Here is a 24,018-nt window from a genome sequence, read left to right as displayed (position 1 = left end):
ACATATTTTGATTTTTGACTTGTTTATGCCCTTGAATTCCTCTCCCTCCAAAGATTCCATGTTCGTGCCTAAGGTAGTAGTCTCGACATCTTGCTATTTCTCCCTTGTAGTCTGTCATAGTTCCAAGATTTGAAGTTCTCCCGCAGTGTTTTATGCATCACCCATGAAATTTTTAATTGCTCAACGAATTAAAATCATATTTTTCTTGATAGGTCACAGTGTAAAAACAAATGGTTGTGGTATTACCCTTTGTCTTTATGTTGGATTTGTAGGAAACGCTAGAGGTGATGAATAAGAAGTTGAAAAATGTAACATTCATATCTGGGATGAAGCTGGTAAAATATCGAGGGAGTTAGCCAAAGTGGAGAGTTGTAAACACTAAAGAGTATTAACTTCTATCAAACTTTTGGCTACTAACAACCTTCTATGGTAATCCCTATAAACCTAAGAAACTAGAGTCATGGAATTTTTAGAGGACATGTCCTATAAGTTAGCTCATTATGGCATGCCATGGGTTGTAATGGGTGGTTACAATCAAGTCCCTCTAAAAAGTTAGGAGGGTTATCTTTCAATAGTATGAAAGGTGACTCTTTTCTCATATTGCTTCAAATAGTTGGTCTATCTGGTATAGGTATCAAAGAAAACATATTTACGTGGAATAACCAAAGGTAAGGTTTAAAGAATATTCAAGAAAGTTTGGAAAAAGCTTATATCAATGATGATTGGATAGCCGGTATCCTGAATCTTCCCTTACCGATTTTCCACATTTTGGTTCAAACTATAGTCAAATAAGACTAGACTTAAATCATAACTCATTACATAATTGAATTTTCCCATTTAAATTTTTTGATACCTGACTCAAGGAAAGTTCTTGTATTCAGTTAATGTTGAATACTTGGGGCTCTTATTTATTGAATGCAACTGATGTAGTTTTACAATAATTAAAATCTTTAGGTTAGAACCTCATAATCTGGCGGAAAAATGTTTTCGGGGTACCTGAAAAGAAAATTTCTAGACTTCTAAAAAATATCGACAACATTCAATCTACTAGTTAGAATCATAATAAATAGTCACTTCTAAATGATAAATACCTTGAGCTAGAAAATTTGTATGATACACAAGAAGCAATTTCAAAACAACATTAAGAGACAACTTTGTTGAACTAGGATAAAGGAATACCAAATATTTTCATATAAAAACTCTTAAAAGAAGAAAAAGAAATAAGATAGACTGTTTACTAAACAAAAATGGGGATATCTTGAAACAAAAATCTCAGATACTTGAGGAACTAAAACTGCATTTGAAACTCTTTTTACTGCTTCTCCAATGGTCCCTGGTCAAGAGCTTATAGGTCTAATCCCAAAAGTGATTTCTGAACAGGACAATGCTGATTTACTAATGCTTTCAGCTGCTGAAGAAATTTGGTTGGTAGTTAAGTCTATGAAACCAACAAATCACCGGGACCAGATGGTTTCCCGATGAGTTTCTTTAAACACAAGCAGAGTTTAGTTAGGAATAAAATTGTATCTATTATAAAAGAGATTTTCAAAACAAAAAAGATAAATCCAAAACTGAATGAGACCTTTATATTCTTAATCCCTAAAATAATAAATCCTAAAAATCATAATAATTTCAAACTCATAGGTTTAATTAATAATCCCTATAAGATTTTTTCTAAATTGTTAGCAAACATACTCAAAGTTTTCTTAAAAAGAATGATTTCACTTTTCCGGTATGTTTTTTTTGTCTTCAAGATAAATTGCAGACATAGTGGCCCATGAAGTTATCCATTCGTTAAAGAAAATGAAAACTAAAAATGGGGGCATGGGAATAAAAATCAACATATCAAAGGCATTTGACAAAGTCAACTATGATTTTTTTATTCAAACTTTATCTGATTTTGGCTTCAGCGACGATTGGTTCAGTTTAATTTACCAATGTGTCTCCACTGCTTCCATCGCAGTCTTACTAAATGGCACTCCTGGTAATTTTTTCCCTCCAACTAGAGGGCTGAGGCAAGGAGATCCATTTTATCCCTATCTTCTCCTAATATATATGTTTGTTTTCTTTAGACTTCTCACTTACGAGGAGAAAACAAAACATATAACTGGTATAAAAATTTCTAAACATAGTCTTCCAATTTCTCACATTCTTTTTGCAGATGGATGACTGTCTGTTTTTCTCGAAAGCTAGTATTTTAAGTTGCAAAAAATTATTAAACATCATAAGTCAATTTACTAACGCATTAGGCCAGCTTAGAAATTTCTCTAAATCTGGCTTATATTTCAGTAAAAAGATTCATTCTAAGCATCAAAGAGTCGTGATCAGGCTTTTAAAAATAAAGAAAATAAGCATGTCTGACTCATAACTAGGAGCACATTTATTCATTAATAGATTGAAAATTAAAAACTTTCAATAAAATTGTTACTAACATGGAAAACAAAGCCCAAAATTGGAACTGTACGTACAACGATGGTTCAAGCCAGTAAATCAATCCTACTTAAATCTGTTTTTTTCTAGTTTACCCATTTATCAGATGGGGTATTTCTCTCTTCCTATAAAAATAAAATAAATGTTATTCAAAGAGAATTTTTGTGGGGAAAACAAAAAACATTTTTACCTTGGGAATATCTTTGTGAACCCATTGAATTGGATGGTTTAGGTTTTAAACAAGCAAGTAAGATGAACAAAGCAATGATTGCCAAACTTGCTTGGAGATTGACAACTCATCAAAACTCTCTTTTAGGGTCTGTTTTAGAAGATAAATATTTTATAAATACGAATGTTTTCCATTCCAAAAAGTACTATAACGCCTCTTGGATATGGAGATGCATTCTGCAGGGTGTATCTTTGATTCATAAATTCAACTGTTGGAAGGTAGGTGACGGTAAGTCAATTCATATTTGGACATACAAATGGATACCAGGTATGGAAATCAATCTTCTAACTCCTTGTGGTACACAACAAAATTATTTAACACTTGTACCTCAGTTGTTAGATTCTGATACGAAGAAGTGGAATGAAAAGAAAGTTAGATATAACTTTCCAGCTGATTTAGCTAAAAAGATTCTCAGTATTAGAATCTTCACTAATTTATATGGCATGTTGAAGCCAAATAAACTAATATGGTTACTTACTAGGAATGAAAATTTTACTGTGAAATCCATTGTATATGAAACTCAAAAATCCATCTATAAACATATCTAAATGATAATGCATCATTCTGGAAGTCTTTTTGGAAGATTAATATCTTGCAGAGAATTAAAATCTTTTTATGGAAATGTATACATAATGCATTTCCTTTTAGGAGAAAACTAGGCCGATACATAAAAGATATAGAGATAGACTGTGTATTCTGTGAGCATGAATGAGAACCTCTGAAACATCTCTTTTTTGTATGCACATAAGCTAAATCTGTTGCAATGTTACCTCCATCTGTAGGTCTGAACCCTAATAATGAATTTTATTTTGCTCATATATATACACAAATTGGATTACAGGAGTGTATACAAGTAGTGAAATAGAAACAATGACCACCAAATGTTGGTTGATTTGGAAGAAAAGATGTCTCAGGGTTTTTCAATCCAAATCCACCACAAGTCAATAATCTTTAGCTATCTAGAGATATATGAATTTTTTTTGTCTCTTTTGAAGATCACTACACCTGAAAATCTTAATCATTGAGCAATATTTGACTCTGCTACACAAAGGCCATCTGTACTCAATGATTTAGGATGGAAAACCCCCTTCTTAATCAATTTAAATTTAATTTTGATGTGTCCTGGATTGATTCTACCTCTCTTGTTGGTTACGGTCTAATTATTCGTTCTGAATTCGGAGAAGCTATCAAAGCTAAATATGGGTCCACCAGTGCCTCCTCTGCAGAAGAAGCTGAGGCGCTGAATCTGCTGTAAGCGACTATTTGGGAAAGAGTATGGATTTAAAAAATTTATGTGCGGAAGGCGATTTCTAAAGACTAATTCTATATGCTCAAAATAAGTCAGGTAACATCTTTTGGAGAAACCAGACAATAATATCAGAAGCAGTGAAGACTTTTCAGTTTTGTGACAATTTTTTGGGAATTTTGTTTAAGAATAGAAGATGCAATGAAATAGCTGACACTCTGACAAAAGAGGCATGCAAAAGAGGATTCACAAAAAAAAAAAATTGGTTGCAGATGCCAAACTTCGTTACCTATTCTTTGCTTTCGGATTTACAGTTTTCAAATTCTATTATGAATTTTATCTCAAATCATTGTAATGGGATAAGGGCAACCAAAACTTTGGAATACCTTCCGTAATCTTTTCTTTTCAATCTAAGTTATTTTCAAAAAAAAAAAAATATATATATATATATACTAATTATAACGATAGAAGTTCCATAAGACACTGCATGGTTATAATTTTGAATTACTTTTCATTTTCCTATTTTGATAGCTGAAAAAACGGGGGTCTAACAACCACAATCAATATTTCGTTCGACAATCTGTATGGACTAACTCCAATATAATTCCAAGAGAATCAACTAGACAGTCAGACTCAATCAAGGAAATATATTCAAAAGTTATATATATCTCAATTTCTCAACACAATCTGCAATCGAACAGATAGAAATCTGTGAGCCCGATTGATATGAGAAATAACTTGAACGATATCAAAAACCAATGTTCAAGTGTCAATCAATTTCAATCAACAACCAAAGGTTGGATTTACCAATTGATTTAACTATGCACAACCTGTGATATTTCAATTATATAAACAAATATAAAGTGGAAAAGATATAACACAGATACCAGAAGTTTTGTTAACGAAGAAACTGCAAATGCAGAAAAACCCCAGGACCTACTCCAGATTTGAACACCACACCGTATTAAGCCGCTACAGACTCTAGCCTACTACAAGTTAACTTCGGACTGGAATGTGGTTGAGCCATAACCAATCTCACACTGATTAAGGTACAGTCGTGTTCCTTACGCCTCTGAATCCCAGAAGGACACTACACACTTGATTCCCTTAGCTGATGTCACCCACAACTAAGAGTTGCAACGACCCAAAGTCGAAGACTTGATAAACAAATCTGTCTCCCACAAAAAAGTCTATTTTGATAGGTAAATATGTCTCCCACAATAATACCTATGAACTTTTGTTTTGTCTTTTGATAAATCAAGGTGAATAGGAACCAATTGATAATCCGGTCTTATATTCTCGAAGAACAGCCTAGAAATATCAATCACCTCACAATAAATTAATTATATGGTAGTAGAACAAGTTATTGTCGAATCACAAAGAATGAGACGAAGATCTTTGTGATTAATTTTTATATCTTACCTATCAGAGATAAATCTCGAGCAAATCTTAGAGAATATAGTACTCAATACGATAGAACAAGTAAGATCAGAACATGCAACTACAGAGAAAAAAGTTGGATCCGGCTTCAGAATCCCAATGAAGTCTTTAAGTCGTTTACCTATAATGGTTTTAGGGAAAACCTAGGTTAAAGGAGAATCGACTCTAGTCGGAACTAGTATCGCACATGAGGTGTGGGGATTAGGTTTTCCAGTTGCTAGAGTTCTCCCTTCTATAGTCTTAAAATTAGGGTTTGATATCTTTGAAACAAAGCTATCAATATTCACCTTTAGATGAAAACCTGATTTAAGATTCAATCTAAATTTGCTTAAAACCAAAGAAATATCTCTCCACCGTTAGATGGTCTTAGCTTGTTACACACAAATGAAATATACTTTAATTTAGATATGGGTAACCTTATCTAAACGTGTATATTGAGTTGGTTCAATAATAGTTAACTAAAGTTAGCCATATGAACACTTTTGTAATAACCTCATTCATCTTAACACTTCCAGATCAAATGATAACCAAATGAATTTAATTGTGTTACTCATAGAGTTGTTCAATTGTTTATATTATCGTAGAAGTATACAAGACACAATTAAAGAAAAATCGGATTGATTCAAAAGAATCAGATCATGAATATTTTAGCCACGGTTTGCAAACATTGCATTCCTTAATTTGTAAATGTATTTGTTCATGAGTATGAAATTACTTAACCGATTTTAGAACTTAGACCAACTCAGTTTGCAAACGGGTATGCAAACTATAGTTCCGGACTTTGATCTTTTCTGACTTTTGCAAACGGGTATGCATACTGTCGTTCCAGACCGAACTCAGGTGAAACAGTTTGCAAACGGGTACGCAAACTTGGTTCGCGAACTTTAACAGTTAAAACCGTTCGCATACGGGTATGCATACTTGGTTGCCGGACCTGAATCATTCTTACAACAGTTTGCATACGGTATGCATACTGTGTCATATCCAGACAATGGTTTATTGTTCCAAACTCTCATTTCAATCATTCAAACATCCTTGGAAGATGACAATAGTTGTCTAACACAAACCATTGAATAATAAGTAATTTCCAAGTGATCGAATGATCAATACGAAACATTCCGAGTCTACATCAAATGAATGTCTCAGACAAATCATGTAAGATGTTACAAGGCGATTTCGCTTGATCTTATTTTGACTCATTATTTAGTTTCCAACAAATAAATTGTTTCCAACTAAACTCGTCAAGTATGACGATGAACGTAGTTAAAGAAAAATCTTTCCAACGCATATTTCGAGAAAGATATAAGCGAGTTAAACTCAGCTCGAAATATCAAATGTGTATAATGTAAAGTTTATATAGCTATATGAATTAGTCTGAATAGGAGATAGAATATAGTAGACTTCTGAGTGATAGATGAGTTTAAGTCTCCACATACCTTTTGTTGATGACGTTCCTCCAAGCTCCCCTTAGTAGATCTTCGTCTTCAATCGACAAACGCTGTGAAGTCTAAAGCTCAACTACACATTCTATCCTAATCCGAGACATAGCTATAAGTAGACTAGAAATCAATACTTATAGTTTTAAAACCTAAACTTGACAAACAAGCTTGCGATAGCAACGCTTGCGAGTTCGACCGAGCAGTGCTCTAACAGTAGTGCTCAGAATTTTTTCTGTATGTTGAGGGTTAACTTGACTATTTTGACTTGTGCATATAATATTGGGTGTCACATAGCTAAGTGGATGACTAAAGTTCATTGATATGGTAGTTTTTGAAAATATCGAGTAAGTTGGCCAAGTCGGTTTCGCATCTAAAATGCAGGTATAGCTTATTTGCTTTGATTGGAGATGCACTTTATATTTTCCTTATGTTTGAGAGATGTAAGTCTATTCTTTGTATCTTTGGGCTAACGTTTTGAGGTTGCCGATGCTTTTGAGACAGCAACATCTAGGAGGGCAGCTCAAACTAGATCGTATAGTCTTACCGAATCAACGTCAGTTGGTTGGGGATTGTAATAACTAGATTGTTAGATTGGTTGGTGATTTTGTATTCAAGAGCCAAGGCTAATTTGTTTGTATTTTTATTTTTATATCTGTTAATTTTTTTGTAGCTCTAATACTGTTGAGTTTGTAAATATTTTATTATTGTCCGTAGTAAATTTAGTACATGTTTCATACTATGACCTGTTGAAACATTGTATGTAGGAATTACCTTTTGTCGTAAATTCAGGTAGCTCATATTAATGGAGTTCCAGTCAAATTTTGTACCATCACATCCATGACTCTTCTTGGTCCTTGAACATATTCTCTCGTATAGAATTTGTTTGGCATAGACTTGGACTCTATAATTCATTGGACATAGTCATGGACTGTAGAGTTCGGCCAATTTCTGCTTCATTCTTTTTCTCTTTTTAGTTTGCCAGGGGTGATTAAAACTCAGTCTGTACGTTGAAAGTGTTTCATGATCTAGATGTCCCTGTAAGCTTCTGGTGATATCCTACCGTAAAGATGTATCCCAGGCCATAGCAAGACCAAGGCTCTTGTACTAGTGTATACACGATATTTTGCACTTTAATTTTATCAGATGACCTCAAAAAAAATCATAATCATCTCGCAAGAGGGAATTAATTATACCAAAAGAGAAAAAAAAAAGATTAACAAGATGAATCAATTATCAAAAAAGAAGATTAACAAGATGAATTAAGAAAAAAAATATTAACAAGATGAGTTAACAAGATAAACAAGATGAATTCAAAAAAAAAATTAACAAGATGAATTAAAAAAAAAGATGAATTTTAAGGGAAAATATGAATAATAAAAAAAATAAAAACAGATTAATTCACCTTGTTAATCTTTTTTTTTAACAAAATGAATTAATTATATATAAAAAAAGTTAATTCATCTTGTTAATCGGTATTGAGATACACACGGCATTCAGGTCTATGATTGTCCCTGCTTTGTGGGTGGCAATGGAGCAATTGCCACGTTTTATAGATAGTTGTGATTATTGTATTGTCATGTTTACGTGTTAGATATGGGAGTTCTTTAGCTACACTCTGCAAAATATTGACCGCTATGAGAAAAGCAAAAAGCAATTTACTTCTGGTTGCTTGGCAATTATGGACTTTTTTAGGATCGGTGCATTATATATTAGAATTATGGTTTATTTACGGGTACAACAACATCGGGAAATTCAGTGTACATACATTTACACAACAGGAATAAGTACTAATAACTATAAGTATGGATTATTTGAGAAACAAAACCACACAAGTGTGCTTTTTTAATTGAGATGATCCATAGATTAAATTATGTCGCACCACCGGGGTTCTTTGTGACTGGCAAGTTTCCATCGTAACTGCATCTCAAGACGTCCGGCTTCCTGACTAACCGGGGTCCTGCCGGTACTTTGCTTGATTTAGGACGGATATCCTGCATGTCAACAGAAGTATTCAGTAACATTGACTCAAGTGTTCAACAAATATTAAAGATGATGGATAGTTAGACACGTTGGCGTAATTTGGTATTGTAAAGTGGCAAGAAGCTGGTTACCTGATCAAAAATAGTTGTTGGAATTGAAAGAGTAGCAACAGCATTAGGTGCGTCGACGATTCCTGAAATTCTTCCTTCACAAGGGCAACATGATAGTAAAAGATACATCTGAAATCACATGACAAATTCTATCTTAAAGTTAGATGTTGGAACTATAAGTAAGAATATAGATTTTTTTGTATATATATTTTCACTAGTTTAGACCTGTTCTTTGGAGTATCCAAATTTGGAGAGGTAATCAATTGCATTGAGCACCGCACGTTTATATGATACAGTTGTGTCGAGGTAATGTTGTCTTCCACTTTCATCAACACTAATGCCTTCAAATACTAACCATTCTGAGAATCGAGGTTCCATTGGACCTATCTCGAAAATCGGGTTTACATGAAGTGGAGTTGGTCCCATGGGTGTTAGATATTCTTTCATTCCATTCCTAATAATTTCGCACCTGACAACAGGAAAAAATAGTTCTAGCTAGAAGAAACGTACATAACAAACCGCATTTTCCAGTAAAAATATAGAGCATTGGGTATATCAGGTTTCATTGATTAGTAATGGAAAGGGGGAAAATTAGAGATGTACTTGAGTTCTAAGAATCCACTCATTTCGATTGCTCCGCAGAATGAAACTTCACCATCACCCTGAGAAAAATGCATGTCACCAGTACTAAGATTTGCACCTTCCACAAATACAGGTAAATATATTTTTGAGCCTCTGCTAAGATTTTTAATGTCGCAGTTTCCTCCATTTTCTCTTCCCGGGATTGTCCTTGCAGCCTCGCTTGCTACCCTTTCCCACTCAGTTGTGCCCTTTTTTATCTATACACATCCATTACAAAGTTGTTATTTATTTTTCGCAAAGCCAGCAAGAATTCTATTTGTATTTGTGACTTGAATGCGGTACGCATTCCATAGTTGATTCTATTAGATATATGTAAGTGTGTCAAGTCAACAAGCCAATGTTGTATCAGCTTCCTAGTCTTGTTATGACAAAAAATAATTGTCCTTGAATACTTTGTAATACTCTTTCAGAAGATTATCTGAAATACTTTCCTCAATAATAATATATCATATGTTTCTCATGGTATCAGACAGCTGATCCTGAGCCATAAATCAAAACCTGCAACAATCTTTTTCAATAATCTTTTGAACACATAAACAATAATCAAACATCTTTTCTTAATATCTTTTTCACGATTCAATACCTATTGTCAATAATTTTTCAATCATATTCAAATCAAGATTTGATTATTCAACAATCTTTATTCAAATTTTTTATGGATTCAGTTTATGTCATCTACAACAATCGCTTATAAAATAATAAAGGATATGGGTACTAATTCAAATTCCGCTGCCCAGATGGGTAATTCTTCTGATTTTACTTTTCCATTCACCAACATCTCAAATTTTGTTTCTACAATATGAGGTCCAAAAAAATTCTTATTATGACGTGATCAGATGGAATTAATATTGATTTCAACTGATTTATATGGTTATGTGAATGGTGATATACAAGAACCAGTTAAGCAAATTGAAATTAATGGAGTTCTAAAAATGAATCCATGATAGACACATTTTTGTATTTAATTTGATCTCAATACTATATATTGTTAGCACTCGAGTTTGTACTAATTTTGGTGTTTTATGTGTTTGTAGGCACCTTTGGAAAATGAACATTTTTTGGAAAATTCGGCTCAAAAAGTTGGTAAAAGCCCCGGAGGACACGTGTTATTCGGACTCTCACCGTTGGATAAGGGGCACCTCAATTACTAAGGGGCACCCCAGGTCACCCCAAAAGGAATCTGCTATTCGCACCCCAGTACAGGATTAGGGGGAGGTCATCTTCTCCATTTGAATTTTGTTTCTGGCGGGAAAATGGAGAACACTTCTGCATATTTTTAATCGAATTGCTGAACGTGTTATAGGGAGATTCAATGGATGATTTTGGTAGATAATTGTGATATGGCCTATTAAACACACTGTGGGCGTTTGGTTTGACCAAAATTGGCTAGAATCATCTAAACAATTCACGGGCTGAAAACAGGGAAGTTCGTGTATATCACGGGTTTCACGTGATTTGGAGAAGATTCAACGTGTCTTGTGCGTGCATGGAAGACCCTCACAGCCTGTTGGAGCGTGAATGAGTTAAATATGGTAGTTTGGAGGCTTGAAAATGCGTGAGAAGATGAAACAGGAAAGAAAATATTCCCAGAAATATTTTCTTTACTGTCGAGTTAAAGAGAATTATATGGAGTGAATGAGCGAGATTCGATGGGTCTGTTGGCTATAAATAGGTTGTTGGGGTTGAGTAGAAAGGGTGTCGAGAGTCTGAGGGGCCAAGGAGAGCCAGAGAAGAAGAAATTCGAGTTTTCCCAAACTCGGTTTCTGCTGCTGCTGCTGCTGAAGAACATGAAGAACACGAAGAACGGACCTGCACCAACAGTCGTTTTTCTACAGTAATAACGACTCACACCTGTGGGTCGTACATCAGGCAGACTTATTTGCTACAGCGTTTGCGACACAACTGCAGCAGTCTTATTTTGTCACTGAGGGTCGTAGTTCTCTGGTTTGTAACAAATATAATTGTTACAAACCCGGTTTTATTGTATTTCTCATATTCTCATCATTTGTAAACCATTTTTGAGCATCAATGAAATATTTTGAGAGGTTTTCCAACATGATGAGCGGCTAATTCCCTCGTAACCAAGGCAATGGAGGAAGCTATTCACGCAACATAAATGGGTAACTATTTCATTTAATTATATAATTCACCTAATCGCTTCTTTTGCAGAGTTTTAAATTATTTGAATGATTGTCTTAATTATTTGTTATTCAGTTTGATAGGTTATGGTTGGTTTAATCTCTTGATAATCTATGCTTAAGGTTTACAAATAGTGTTTGAGAATCTGTATGATTGATAGTGAATTAAAGATAAAAGAGGACTTAAGAATTGAATAGAGTTTTGAAATATTTATCATTCAATTTTGCATAATAGTGGAATCTAGTGTCTTGGTTACCTCTCGCACCCATTGTTAATATTTTTGTATATATAATTTTATCAAATCTTTAAATTTAATCTTCACAAGTCCGAGAGTTTGAACCTCATTACTACAACATCATCAAAAAATATTATCATTTTGGCGCCGCCGATGCGGATTTGTGCTTAGGTAGAATTTTTAGATTTTTATTATTTTTTATTATTCCATTTGTTCTTTTTACGTCTCTTTGGTTGTGTCTTTGTATTACAGGTTTGAAGTTGGATACTAAAGACCTTGGAATCAAAGCTTAAAGCTAAAAGAGAAGGAAAAAAGACAAAGCAAAAAAAAAAAGAAAAAAGAGAGGAAAAAAAGAGAGAGAATTATTTATTTATTTTTTTTATTTTTTTTAAGAGACTTTCCATTTTATTTTTTTGTAATTATTATTATTATTTTTTTTTGTATTTCTTTTCATCGGACTGGACTTTGGACAATTTATTTTAATTTTAAACCCTATGGAAGGGTTATATAAAAAAAACTAAATTAAATATAAACTGTTTGCAGGGAAGGACGACGATTACAATATCGTCTCGGCCCCTCGGGTTCGCACACTGACACCGGAGTCAGTGGCCCGAGTCGACTACAACGATTCTTCGCCCGTCTGGTAGGGGAGGTAAACTTCTAAACACCCGCGAATCTCCTGTCAGCGGGTTTACTGTCTGCCTTAAGGTGATTATATGTTGAGGACTGAACCGGCTGCTTTAATTTCCTAGTAAAGAGCAAGAACTGGCCATATAAGATAAGGGTTCGGATTTCATCATCGTTCCCTTCTTTCTCGCCTTAGGTAAACGAAACCTAACGCGAACCCGAGCTTAAAATTTGATTTGAATGAGACCGATAGGGTAACGAGCTTAGTAGGAAAGTCGTTCGAAAAATATTGGTTACTCTTTTAGCATATTTCGAAGTTCATGATGGTTTCTGTGAGTTGAATGCGTGACTGCGCCGCCTTGTGATAGCGGTGAGGCCTTGGGTATCAAAGCTCCACTAAGCTTCCCTCGCCTCAATTCAACTTACTTTGACTCGGATTGATTCCAGAGGGGTTTGCTTAAATTGTAACGAATTCCCTTTCGAAGGATTAGAAGCTGGTCTAGAAACAATCTAAGTGGAGCCATCATGCTTTTTGTTTGCTAGAAATCAGTAGGTTTGATTTGGTCGAATCATCCTTTTTGTGATTGTGTAGAATTCCCTTGCAATTAAGAATGTCGAACTGGTATGGCAGAAGCCAATACAATGAGTATCGATCTGAATTTGAATATGGACATCATCATTTTTATGACCATGGTGGGAATAGTAGTTAGGAACGCCAACCTTTTCAAGGTTATGGTTCATACCATGGTGAGACCAATTACTATCCACACGCGAATTGGTCTTACGAGCAAGAAAATCAGGAACACTGTAGTACTGGTTACTCGTTTTTGGAAACTAGTCCTGATTATGATATTTCTGAACCTGTTCCATCTCTAGAAGAGACCCAACAACGGATTGAAAGGACGTATAAACGTTTAGTTGCAATGAATAGTTCAAAAGAAGAGTGTACACGATATTCTGAGATGATAAACGAGAGTGGTAACCGTATAAGTGTTATGCTCAGTGAAATTCAGGCACGTCTAGAGGCAAAAAATGAACAGTTGGATAATGCTGCTCGAAATAATTTAAATTTCCAAAATAGGGTTTCTAATTCTACCCTTGATATCAATAGTGAATATTTGCCTAATTTAGAGGACGAGGCTAGAATAAAAGACACTACTTATTTAGATAAGGTTCAATCATCTTTGTACTACTATGATGATGAGGATAGTAGTAATGAAGAATCTGAAATATGTAGGCATAGTAATAAGGAATATATTAATCCAATTGAGCTTTATAATGATTATATTATTTCTAGTTCAAATCCAAATAATTTTTATGATTATTCACCTATTCAAAAGGACGAGGATTTTATTAGGGATACCACCGTTTTAGACGATGTAGTTTTTCCTTTTGATTACGAAGCCGATAGTGGTTTAGAGGAACGGGTTTATTCCGAAAATGTTGTTTTAGAGTCTAGCGACTTAGAAACAATAGTATTAGATGAAGAAGATATACCCATAGAGATGAGTGAGGATGAACCCGACTTATAAGAATCAATTGACCATTTTCGGGAATCCGATGACATAGAAATTAGGGAAGTTGTGACTAGTCTTTCTAGAGACACAGAAAACTCTAAGTTTGGGGGTGATTATCATTCTCCGTGTGCTTTAACTCTTAAAAATTTCCCTAGTGTAGGACTTGACATTTGTGCCTCAACCATCTTACAAGATTATCTTCGTATACTTTTTCCTGAACCTAATGATGTCCAAAGAGAAGCTCAGTTGTTAGAAACCCATCCCCTGGTTGATGTGGTTGACCCAGGCTATGATACCAAGATTGACTTTGTTTTCCCACCAACAAATTTTCTTCCAATTGTGGGAACATTTGATTTTAAGATGTGTCGGTTATTAAGTTTTGAGACTAAACCTAAATACTTTAGGAGAATAGGGTCGACACATTTTCTTAAGGAAGACCAACTCTTTCATTGTGGTCAGTTTTGTGAGTCAAGTCTAATTGACTTTAAGGATCCACAGTTGTTCAAGTTATTGTTATGTGCTTCTAAGTTCCTACTTGAGTATTTCCAGACTCTACAACCTGATCTTAAGAATCCTTCTTTTGAGGAAGTCCAGCCTATGAAAGCATTTTATTTAGACCCTTTTATAGAGCCTGAACTTGAGCCACAACTAGAGATAGTTGTCTTAAACAAAAAGTTAAATAAGGGTATGTTCGGTATCTTCTTGGTCTGTTGCAGTTTCCTCTTCTTGTGGTTAGCACTTTTTGATCCAGATGACCCACAATTATTCCGGCTACTTCTATATGATTCTATGAGGTGACTAATTCCTTCCGATGTCTGGCTGAAGACTTTAAACTTAGCACTTCTTGGGAGGTAACCCAATCTCATGCAACATGGTAATATCTTTCCTTAACTCTTTTGCTTCAAATGGTAACAGTTTCTCCTTGTTCATATGCTTTTCATTTTATCTTTAGAACATTGAGGAAAATGTTAGATTTAAGTTTGGGGGTATCGGAGAAACTTTTTAGTTGCATTTTTGAAACTTATAGCGTCACATGGTATCCAGTTAGCTAAGTTTACATACTGTTTCTCACCGAAAAGATAGAAATTAGAATGCTAGGGATAACAACTTATTGAGACATTAGAGAAAAAGACATTGAGATCCTTGAAATTCAGGAGAGAGCTTGTTCCTTTTAGAGGGTAACCGTGATGGACCTAACCATACATGACGGAAAGGCAAGTAGGTCAGGGAAATGCCAGAAAGACAAAGCAACCTCACAATGTAGTCTTAGTTACTGGATTGCGACTCTCTCTCAGTAGAAACTTATCATCATCAACAAGCGGAGCGACATCAAAATCTATGAAGAAAGTGAAGACGTTTTAGGTTTAGAAGCAACAATAAAAGAGAATAATTCAAAAATCAAAGTTGAATTTATAAGAGCAAATGATATAAGTTGTTAGATTCCATGATACCAAGACATCACAAGTTGCGAAGATCCAAGTTTTGAAAGTCCTTCTATCATGGCCATGTAAATTTTTTTCTTGTAATTTTTTGTTCATCAAAAAAAAAAAAAAAAAAAAGAAACATCATTACGTTATTTTTGTTCAATAAGGCCATAGGGAAGAAGAAATTTATAAGTCAAGCAAGAAATCGAAGAGAAGAGTTAATTGTCAAGGTTCTATGAGGTTCGAGATTTTATCATCAACAGTTGAAGACCGAAGAAGACGTTATTTCTACTGAGCACTATGAGAGAGTCGAAGAAAGATGCATTTTGGTTGCTTTGTTAGTCTGCTTTCAATCTGGCACAAGATCTTTCTAGCACTGGTTTAACTCATCACACGTAATTAGTCCAGCTGTGTAACAGATGTCCCTCTCATTTTTATCTCTCTCCTAATCTTATCCAGCTGTAAAGCAGCGGACGCATCTTACATGTTTATCTAGCTATGTAGCGGATATCTCTTTATCTAGCAGTGGTGCGGATGTGTCTCCCCTTTTCTTCAGTCAGCTTTAGAGCTGACACCTTTAATTTCTATGGCATTCTACTTACTTGGAGATAGGTTGAGAATATGTATGTCCTCATAGCTCTTTGGATACTTGTGACCAATTAGGAGTAAAGGTTTTGTGGGTACACCTCTGGTAAACCCTCCGGAGACAACACTCCGCCGCTAGGGCCACCTAGCGGTTTAACGGCCTGCTGCACGTGCTAAGTGTAGTCTTTTTATCTTTTCAAAAATAAATTTTGCTCGAGGACTAGCAAATAATAAGTTTGGGGGTATTTGATAGACACATTTTTGTGTTTAATTTGATCTCAATACTATATATTGTTGGCACTCGAGTTTGTACTAATTTTGGTGTTTTATGTGTTTGTAGGCACCTTTGGAAAATAAACATTTTTTGGAAAATTCGGCTCGAAAAGTTGGTAAAAGCCCCGGAGGACACGTGTTATTCGGACTCTCACCGTTGGATAAGGGGCACCTCAATTACTAAGGGGCACCCCAGGTCACCCCAAAAGGCATCTGCTATTCGCACCCCAGTACAGGATTAGGGGGAGGTCATCTTCTCCATTTGAATTTTGTTTCTGGCGGGAAAATGGAGAACACTTCTGCATATTTTTAATCGAATTGTTGAACGTGTTATAGGGAGATTCAATGGCTGATTTTGGTAGATAATTGTGATATGGCCTATTAAACACACTGTGGGCGTTTGGTTCGACCAAAATTGGCTAGAATCAGCTAAACAATTCACGGGCTGAAAACAGGGCAGTTCATGTATATCACGGGTTTCACGTGATTTGGAGAAGATTCAACGTGTTTTGTGCGTGCATGGAAGACCCTCACAGCCTGTTGGAGCGTGAAGGAGTTAAATATGGTAATTTGGAGGCTTGAAAACGCGTGAGAAGATGAAACAGGAAAGAAAATATTCCCAGAAATATTTTCTTTACTGCCGAGTTAAAGAGAATTATATGGAGTGAATGAGCGAGATTCGATGGGTCTGTTGGCTATAAATAGGTTGTTGGGGTTGAGTAGAAAGGGTGTCGAGAGTCTGGGGGGCTGAGGAGAGCCAGAGAAGAAGAAATTCGAGTTTTCCCAAACTCGGTTTCTGCTGCTGCTGCTGCTGAAGAACATGAAGAACACGAAGAACGGACCTGCACCAGCAGTCGTTTTTCTACAGTAATAACGACTCACACCTGTGGGTCGTACATCAGGCAGACTTATTTGCTACAGCGTTTGCGACACAACTGCAGCAGTCTTATTTTGTCACTGAGGGTCGTAGTTCTCTGGTTTGTAACAAATATAATTGATACAAACCCTATTTTATTGTATTTCTCATATTCTCATCATTTGTAAACCATTTTTGAGCATCAATGAAATATTTTGAGAGGTTTTCCAACATGATGAGCGGCTAATTCCCTCGTAACCAAGGCAATGGAGGAAGCTATTCACGCAACATAAATGGGTAACTGTTTCATTTATTTATATAATTCACCTAATCGATGCTTTTGAAGAGTTTTAAATTATTTGAATGATTGTCTTAATTATTTGTTATTCATTTTGATAGGTTATGCTTGGTTTAATCTCTTGATAATCTATGCTTAAGGTTTAAAAATAATGTTTGAGAATCTGTATGATTGATACTGAATTAAAGATAAAAGAGGACTTAAGAATTGAATAGAGTTTTGAAATATTTATCATTCAATTTTGCATAATAGTGGAATCTAGTGTCTTGGTTACCTCTCGCACCCATTGTTAATATTTTTGTATATATAATTTTATCAAATCTTTAAATTTAATCTTCACAAGTCCGAGAGTTTGAACCTCATTACTACAACATCATCAAAAAATATTATCAATCCACAATGGATTTTATGGAGAAAAATTAATTTTTTTGTTACCAGTTATACGAAGGTTATATTTAGATTCTTTTTCTAGTGATGTTTTGGGGCTTTCTACTGCTAGGGAGATTAGGGAATTTCTTGGAAATAGCTTTATAAGTCAGTTCATGGCAAGAAAAAATATGTTTATAAATCAACTTCATAATGTAAAGAAAGGTAATTTGACTATCTTGGTTTACTTACATAATGTCAAAAATATAGCTGATTCATTAGCATCAATTGGAGAAAAAGTTAGTGATTCATATTTGGTTATGTATGTGTTAAATGGGTTAGGAAGAGAGTTCGACACTTTTGTTGTAGCTGCACAAAAGAGGGCGAATCCTTTTACTTTTGCATATATAAAACCAAGGTTGTTAAATCATGAACAATGGCTCATTGAGAAACAACATGATTCCAGTATTGCTTATGATGCACAACATCCTACTGCTCTTTATGGTAGAAATGGAACTAGTAATAGTTTTAATGGTAATGGAAGAGGTAAGCCAAAAAATAAGGAAATAATGGGAATTTTAAAACTTCTTCTAGTTCAAGAAATAATAGGAATGGTTCATATCAAGGCGCACAATACTTCATATCAAGGTAGTACTTCTGGACAGGGTAATGGTATAAATGAGAGTATAAGAGATTTTCCCTAGTAGACTGTCAAAATCTGTCGAAAGAAGGGGCATTATGCTAGCAGATGTTATTTCAGATATCATCCACCAACTTTTCCTAATTCTGCAAATGAAGCACAACATGGTACTCAACAGGCTTTTACTACTTCAAATGAAGATAATACTTATTCTGATCCTTCTACTTCAACTGCTTCTAATTGGATATCTGATTCTGGTGCTACTGCACATATGACTGGAGATGAGCATTTGTTACAACATACTTATAACAATAAAGGAAAGGATCTAGTGCAAGTTGGCAATGGTAAGTCTCCTTCCATTACTTCTGTTGGTACTTCAAATATTCATACACCTACAGCCAGTTTCAGAATGAATAATGTTTTGCTAGTGCCTAACATTAAGCATAATCTACTTTCAGTAGCAAAATTCACTAAGGATAGTTCTTGTTACTTTAAGTTTTATCCATATGGTTATGAAATTGGAGATTTACATTCTGATGTTATTCTTGCTCATGGTAAAGTAGTTAATAATTTATATTTTATCATAAATATGCCCATAAATCATTATTCTTTTACTACTACATTGTCTGCATCTTCTCATCTCTGGCATGCTAGACTAGGTCATCTTTCCAATCAAATTCTTCAAAAGCTTCATTCTGATAAACAAATTATTTTAAATTCTTCACTATCTTCCACGGCGTGTCATCCTCGTTAGCTTGCTGAAAACAAAAAGTTACCATTTCAGCTGTCTCCTTCTCATGCTCAAAAACCTTTAGCTCAAATACATTGTGATGTATGGGGACCAACAATTTCTTCTCTAAAAGGATATAAAAATTATATTTTAGTAGGTTTCATTGGATTTATCCAATGGAACTGAAGTCTGATGCTTCTCAATGTTTTCAACATTTTAAAACTCATACAAAAAATCAGTTTCCGATTAAAACTTTGGCTTTTCAAGTTGATGGTGCATCTGAACTTGTTAAAGGGTCATTTCAGGTCTTGTTAAAATCTGGTGGTATAAATGTTAGAATCTTTTGTCCTAAGACCCCAGAACAGTATGGCCTTGCAGAAAGAAAGCATAGGCACATCACTGAAACGAGAAATACCCTCTTGTTTAATTCTTCATGTCCAAAATATTTTTGGTATGATGCACTTCTAACTGGAACTTATCTTATAAATAGGACTCCTACTAAAGTTTTAGATTTGAAACCACCTTTTGAGGTTTTATTTGGTATTTCTCCATACTATAGTTTTCTCAAAACCTTTGGAGTTATTTGTTATTCTAATCTTGCTCAATCAAGAGTAGATAAACTCTCTCCAAAGTCTGTTAAGTATATTTTTATTGGTTATGGTCCACTTCATAAGGGCTATAAATGTTGTAATCCTGTGACTAAAAAGCTTTATATTTCCAGGCATGTTGTCTTTTCTGAATCAGAATTTTACTATACTTCTTCCAATAACTCTCTAGATTTACATTCTTCTCTTGACCAATCTTCTTATCCTTCATATGTTACTGAAGTTGTTCCTCCTCCTTCTACTTCTTCTGAAGTTGTTCCTTCTAGTACTATGGTTACTAGGTCTCAAAAAGGTATTTCAAAACCAAAAACTCATCCAGATCACATTTCTCATTTTTCTATAAAATATCTTATATCTTCTAATTATACAACATTGTTTAACTACTTTAACTGAGCTTAAGACTTTCAAAGAAGCAATTAGGAATCCTAAGTGGAAAGTATCAATGAAAGAAGAATATACTGCTTTGATGAATAATGATACATAGAAGTATGTTGAACCTGAGTCTCATATGAATATATTAGGATCCAAATGGGTAGGTTCAAACAAAAGGCTGATGGTATTGTTGACAGATATAAGTCTAGATTAGTTGCTAAGGGTTGTAATCAAGAATATGATATTGACTTTAATGAGACCTTTAGTCCAGTTGTTAAGTCTCCAACAGTTAGAGTTGTTCTTTGTTTGTCTATTACTTACAATTGGCAAATCAAACAATTAGATATAAGTAATGCTTTCTTACATGGATATTTGGATGAGAATGTTTATATGTCACCGCCACAAGGGTTTCTTAATCCTGATTATCCCTCTCATTATGTATGTCAACTTAAGAAAAGCTTATATGGGTTTAAACAATCTCCAAGAGATTGGTTTCATAGGTCCAGTTGTTTTCTTATCAAGTATGGTTTCAAGAAATCTGTCTCTCATAATTCTATGTTTGTGAAGTCTTCTTCAAGTGGTATTCTTATTTCAGTATTATATGTGGATGATATCTTATCAACTGATAGTTCTTCTAAGCTGATTAATGATATTATTAATTCCTTGAACAAAGAGTTTGCTATGAAAGAGTTAGGAGATTTAGCTTTTTTTTTCTGGGTATTGAAGCAGTCAGAAATAGTGATTGTATTATATTAACATAAAAGAAGTACACATTTGAGTTATTAGCTAAAGCAAATTTATTGGATTGTAAGCCTTCTGATACACCAGTAGTAAAGTCTAGTAGACTTTCTATACATGATGGTATTAAACTTGTAGATCTAGGTGCTTATAGGACTCTTGTAGGTGGTTTGTAATATCTAATTGTTACCAGACCTGACATATGTTTTGCTGTAAACTATGTTTCTCAATTTATGCATCTTCGACTGGTTAAAAGGATTTTAAGGTATTTGAAGGGTACAATTGGTCTGGGTATTTCGTTGAGGAAATGCGATTTGTCAAGCTTAAAAGCGTATACTGATTCTGATTGGGCAGGGTGCCCAGACACAAGAAGATCAACCTCTGATTATGCGATATTTTGGGGTTCTAATTTAGTTTCCTGGTCTTTTAAAAATAAACCCACAGTTTCTAAGTCTTCTGCAGAAGCTGAATACAAATGTCTTTCTGTTGCTGATGCTGAATTACAGTGGTTCTCTTATTTGTTAGCTAATTTACAGATTGTTGTTAAGTCAGTTTTACTTTTATGTGATAATACTAGTGCTCTAGCTTTGACATCTAACCCTATTTTTCATGCTAGGACCATATATAAATCCAGTATCACACTATCATAGAGCTTGTAGAAGAAGGTTTCTTACAACTTCAACATTACTGCATCAGTTGTTAGAGCCTCCTTCAGCTTCTACTTCAATTTCTTCTACTGTTTAAATATCAGAACTTCCCTCTAAGAGTTTTTTTTTTCCTTCATATTTTTCTGTTTTTAATGTGATTCTGTGTGTGTCAATACCACATTGAGGGGTATATTAGATATATTTAAGTGTCTCAATAAAATGTGTGTCAAATCAACAAGTCAATGTTGACTTGATCTATGTCTTGTGTTGTATCAGTTTCCTAGTCTTGTTAGGACAACAAATAATTGTCCTTAAATACTTTGTACTCCCTCCGTTTCAAAATAATACTTTACACACAAACCTGCCTATTATTTTGAAACGGAGGGAGTAACTCTTTCGGAAGATTACTTGAAGTAGTTTTCTCAATAATAATAGATCATATGTTTCTCAGATTCATACCTTTCCCAGAATGCAGCCTTTGGGTGTTGGTAAATTTGCCAGTGGTCTAGAGTGAAGAACTTCACATAACTTAAAGGAATCGAGCCCGTTTTCTACAAGTTGCTTTTCCCTTTTGTTCCATATGTTTAATAGTTCCATTGATGGTGCAGTTCCAATTATTCCAGGATGGGTTAATCCCGGAAATCTCACACCTGTAGTGAAGCTTATATTAGTAAATCATTCAGTGTGAACTTTGTGAGCATGAAGATGTTACCTGGTATTTGAGGTGAGTATGTGTAAATTCCTTCAAAATACCAAATTGCTTTGGTTGCACAAGGGAAATGGTCAGTTAAAAATCCACCTCCATTTTCTCTGTCAAATGTTGCAGTATAACCCCATTCATCACCTGGAAGAGGACCCAGATTGCAGATTTCAACTGCGAGAAGATCCCCAGGCATGGCCGGAACACCTTCCATGTCAACAACTCGGATGGGGCCACTGAGGTAATGCACCTGAACAAGTTTGTTTATACTTCATATCAACTAACCAGTGTAATTATGCAAACTCCAATCTCAAAAATTAAAAACTAGCAAAATGAATAATACTGTAGGCCTTATGTTAAATATGTGTAAATCCATTCTACTTGGTGCTGTTTTCTAACTAAACTTGGAAAAGTTATCTTGCAGCTGCAAAAATAATAAAGTATGGAACAAATTGAGGCAAATTTAGAATCAAACACTCAACTGTAGACAGATCAATGGATTTGACATCCATGGCAGACAAGTTATCTTGTACCTCACCACCAGTCCAATCAACCATTTCAATTCTAAATAACTCCCCAACTTTAACTTCCGAGACAGACGGTATGTCCGGATGCCAACGGTTGTGAAGAGGTGGATCTTGTTCCCAAGGCTTCTTCTTTAGATCTATGGGGGCTATTAGTCTTGGTGTGCAAGGAGCCATGGATGAAAACAATGATGAATGAAATTTTTTCAGATGCTATGTTGGCATAATGTAGATAGAGAAAAAGAAAGATTCTCATGCCAAGCAGAAACAAACAATTGAGATTCTTATGAATTTTACCTTGATTGTGACAGTAGTAGACTGGAAAGCTGAAATATTACTGACAGGCCTAGTAAAAAGAAGAAGCTTACAATATAGAGAGTTGTGCATGTTTAATCTACCATCTCTACTCTAAACACTTGCCCTCTCTAACCTCTACAACTGAAGGTATGTCAGGTTATGAAGCGGTTGTCTTTGTTCCCATGGCTTTTTCTTCAAGTCTATTGGTACAACCAGTCTTGGTGTTGTCTACTAGTGATTGAAATTGGTGTTGTCTACTAGTATTGGTAAACAAGCCAAAGAAAATTCACTTAATGAATGTGCATGTAGAGAGGCCTAGATGTATAGACGAGTGTCGGTGCTGAAATTGATATATGTTTTTGTCCACGTCTTCAAGGAAACAGATTCTTGTCATCAACATTTTAACTTGTTATATGTAAGTCAAAAGATTAGTTATGTGCACAAGATTTTTCCCGAGCTTATCCACTAGGATTCTTTAGATGAACCCATTCGGAATTAAAAAAAAAGATACAATTCTGTAAAAATGGAAGTGAACTTACAATAGAGAGTTGAACATGTTTGATGTCTTCAGCATCGTAAGAGTGTGTTATTGTGCCACCACTGGCGTCTACCATCTCTACTCTAAACACTTGTCCTTGATTAACCTCTGCAACTGAAGGTATGTCAGGATGCCATCGGTTATGAAGTGGTTGTGCTTGTTCCCATGGCCTTTTCTTCAAGTCTATAGCTACTACCAGTCTTGGACCAATTCCATTCATGGCTCACTAAGTAACTTTGTTGCTTATATTATATATAAGGACACACACACACCAAAGCAAGAGTCTTATACTATTGCCTGAAATTGCAATTAATCTCTATAGTCAGCTAGAGAGATGAGTGGCAGATTCTTGTTAGCCAGAGGATAACATTTCTGCACTAAGCTTATCAAC

At 34.8% G+C, this 24,018-nt stretch overlaps 1 protein-coding gene across 3 annotated transcripts; it reads right to left on the bottom strand.

Annotated features, from left to right (window-relative positions):
• Window positions 1-8,468: 8,468 nt before the first annotated feature.
• Window positions 8,469-23,897, bottom strand: LOC113288582 (formamidase-like). 3 transcript variants are annotated; one of them, XM_026537663.1, is made up of 8 exons: window positions 23,090-23,112; window positions 22,751-22,949; window positions 22,281-22,518; window positions 22,028-22,218; window positions 9,478-9,713; window positions 9,100-9,343; window positions 8,896-9,003; window positions 8,469-8,775 (listed from the first exon to the last, which is right to left on the bottom strand). In XM_026537663.1, exons 2-8 carry the CDS (start codon window positions 22,823-22,825, stop codon window positions 8,653-8,655), a joined length of 1,215 nt encoding a protein of 404 aa, XP_026393448.1. In that variant the 5' UTR covers window positions 22,826-22,949; window positions 23,090-23,112; the 3' UTR covers window positions 8,469-8,652. The 3 variants fall into 3 exon arrangements, with proteins under 3 accessions (XP_026393448.1, XP_026393447.1, XP_026393446.1); XM_026537662.1 differs by lacking the exons at window positions 22,751-22,949; window positions 23,090-23,112 and adding an exon at window positions 23,629-23,897; XM_026537661.1 differs by lacking the exon at window positions 23,090-23,112 and having other exon boundaries at window positions 22,751-22,973.
• Window positions 23,898-24,018: the final 121 nt, after the last annotated feature.

Source organism: Papaver somniferum, chromosome 6 (genome assembly GCF_003573695.1).
Source record: "Papaver somniferum cultivar HN1 chromosome 6, ASM357369v1, whole genome shotgun sequence".
Taxonomy (NCBI): domain Eukaryota; kingdom Viridiplantae; phylum Streptophyta; class Magnoliopsida; order Ranunculales; family Papaveraceae; genus Papaver; species Papaver somniferum.
The sequence above is the reverse complement of the archived record's forward strand: the minus strand, read 5'-3'. Positions and strand labels throughout refer to the sequence as shown.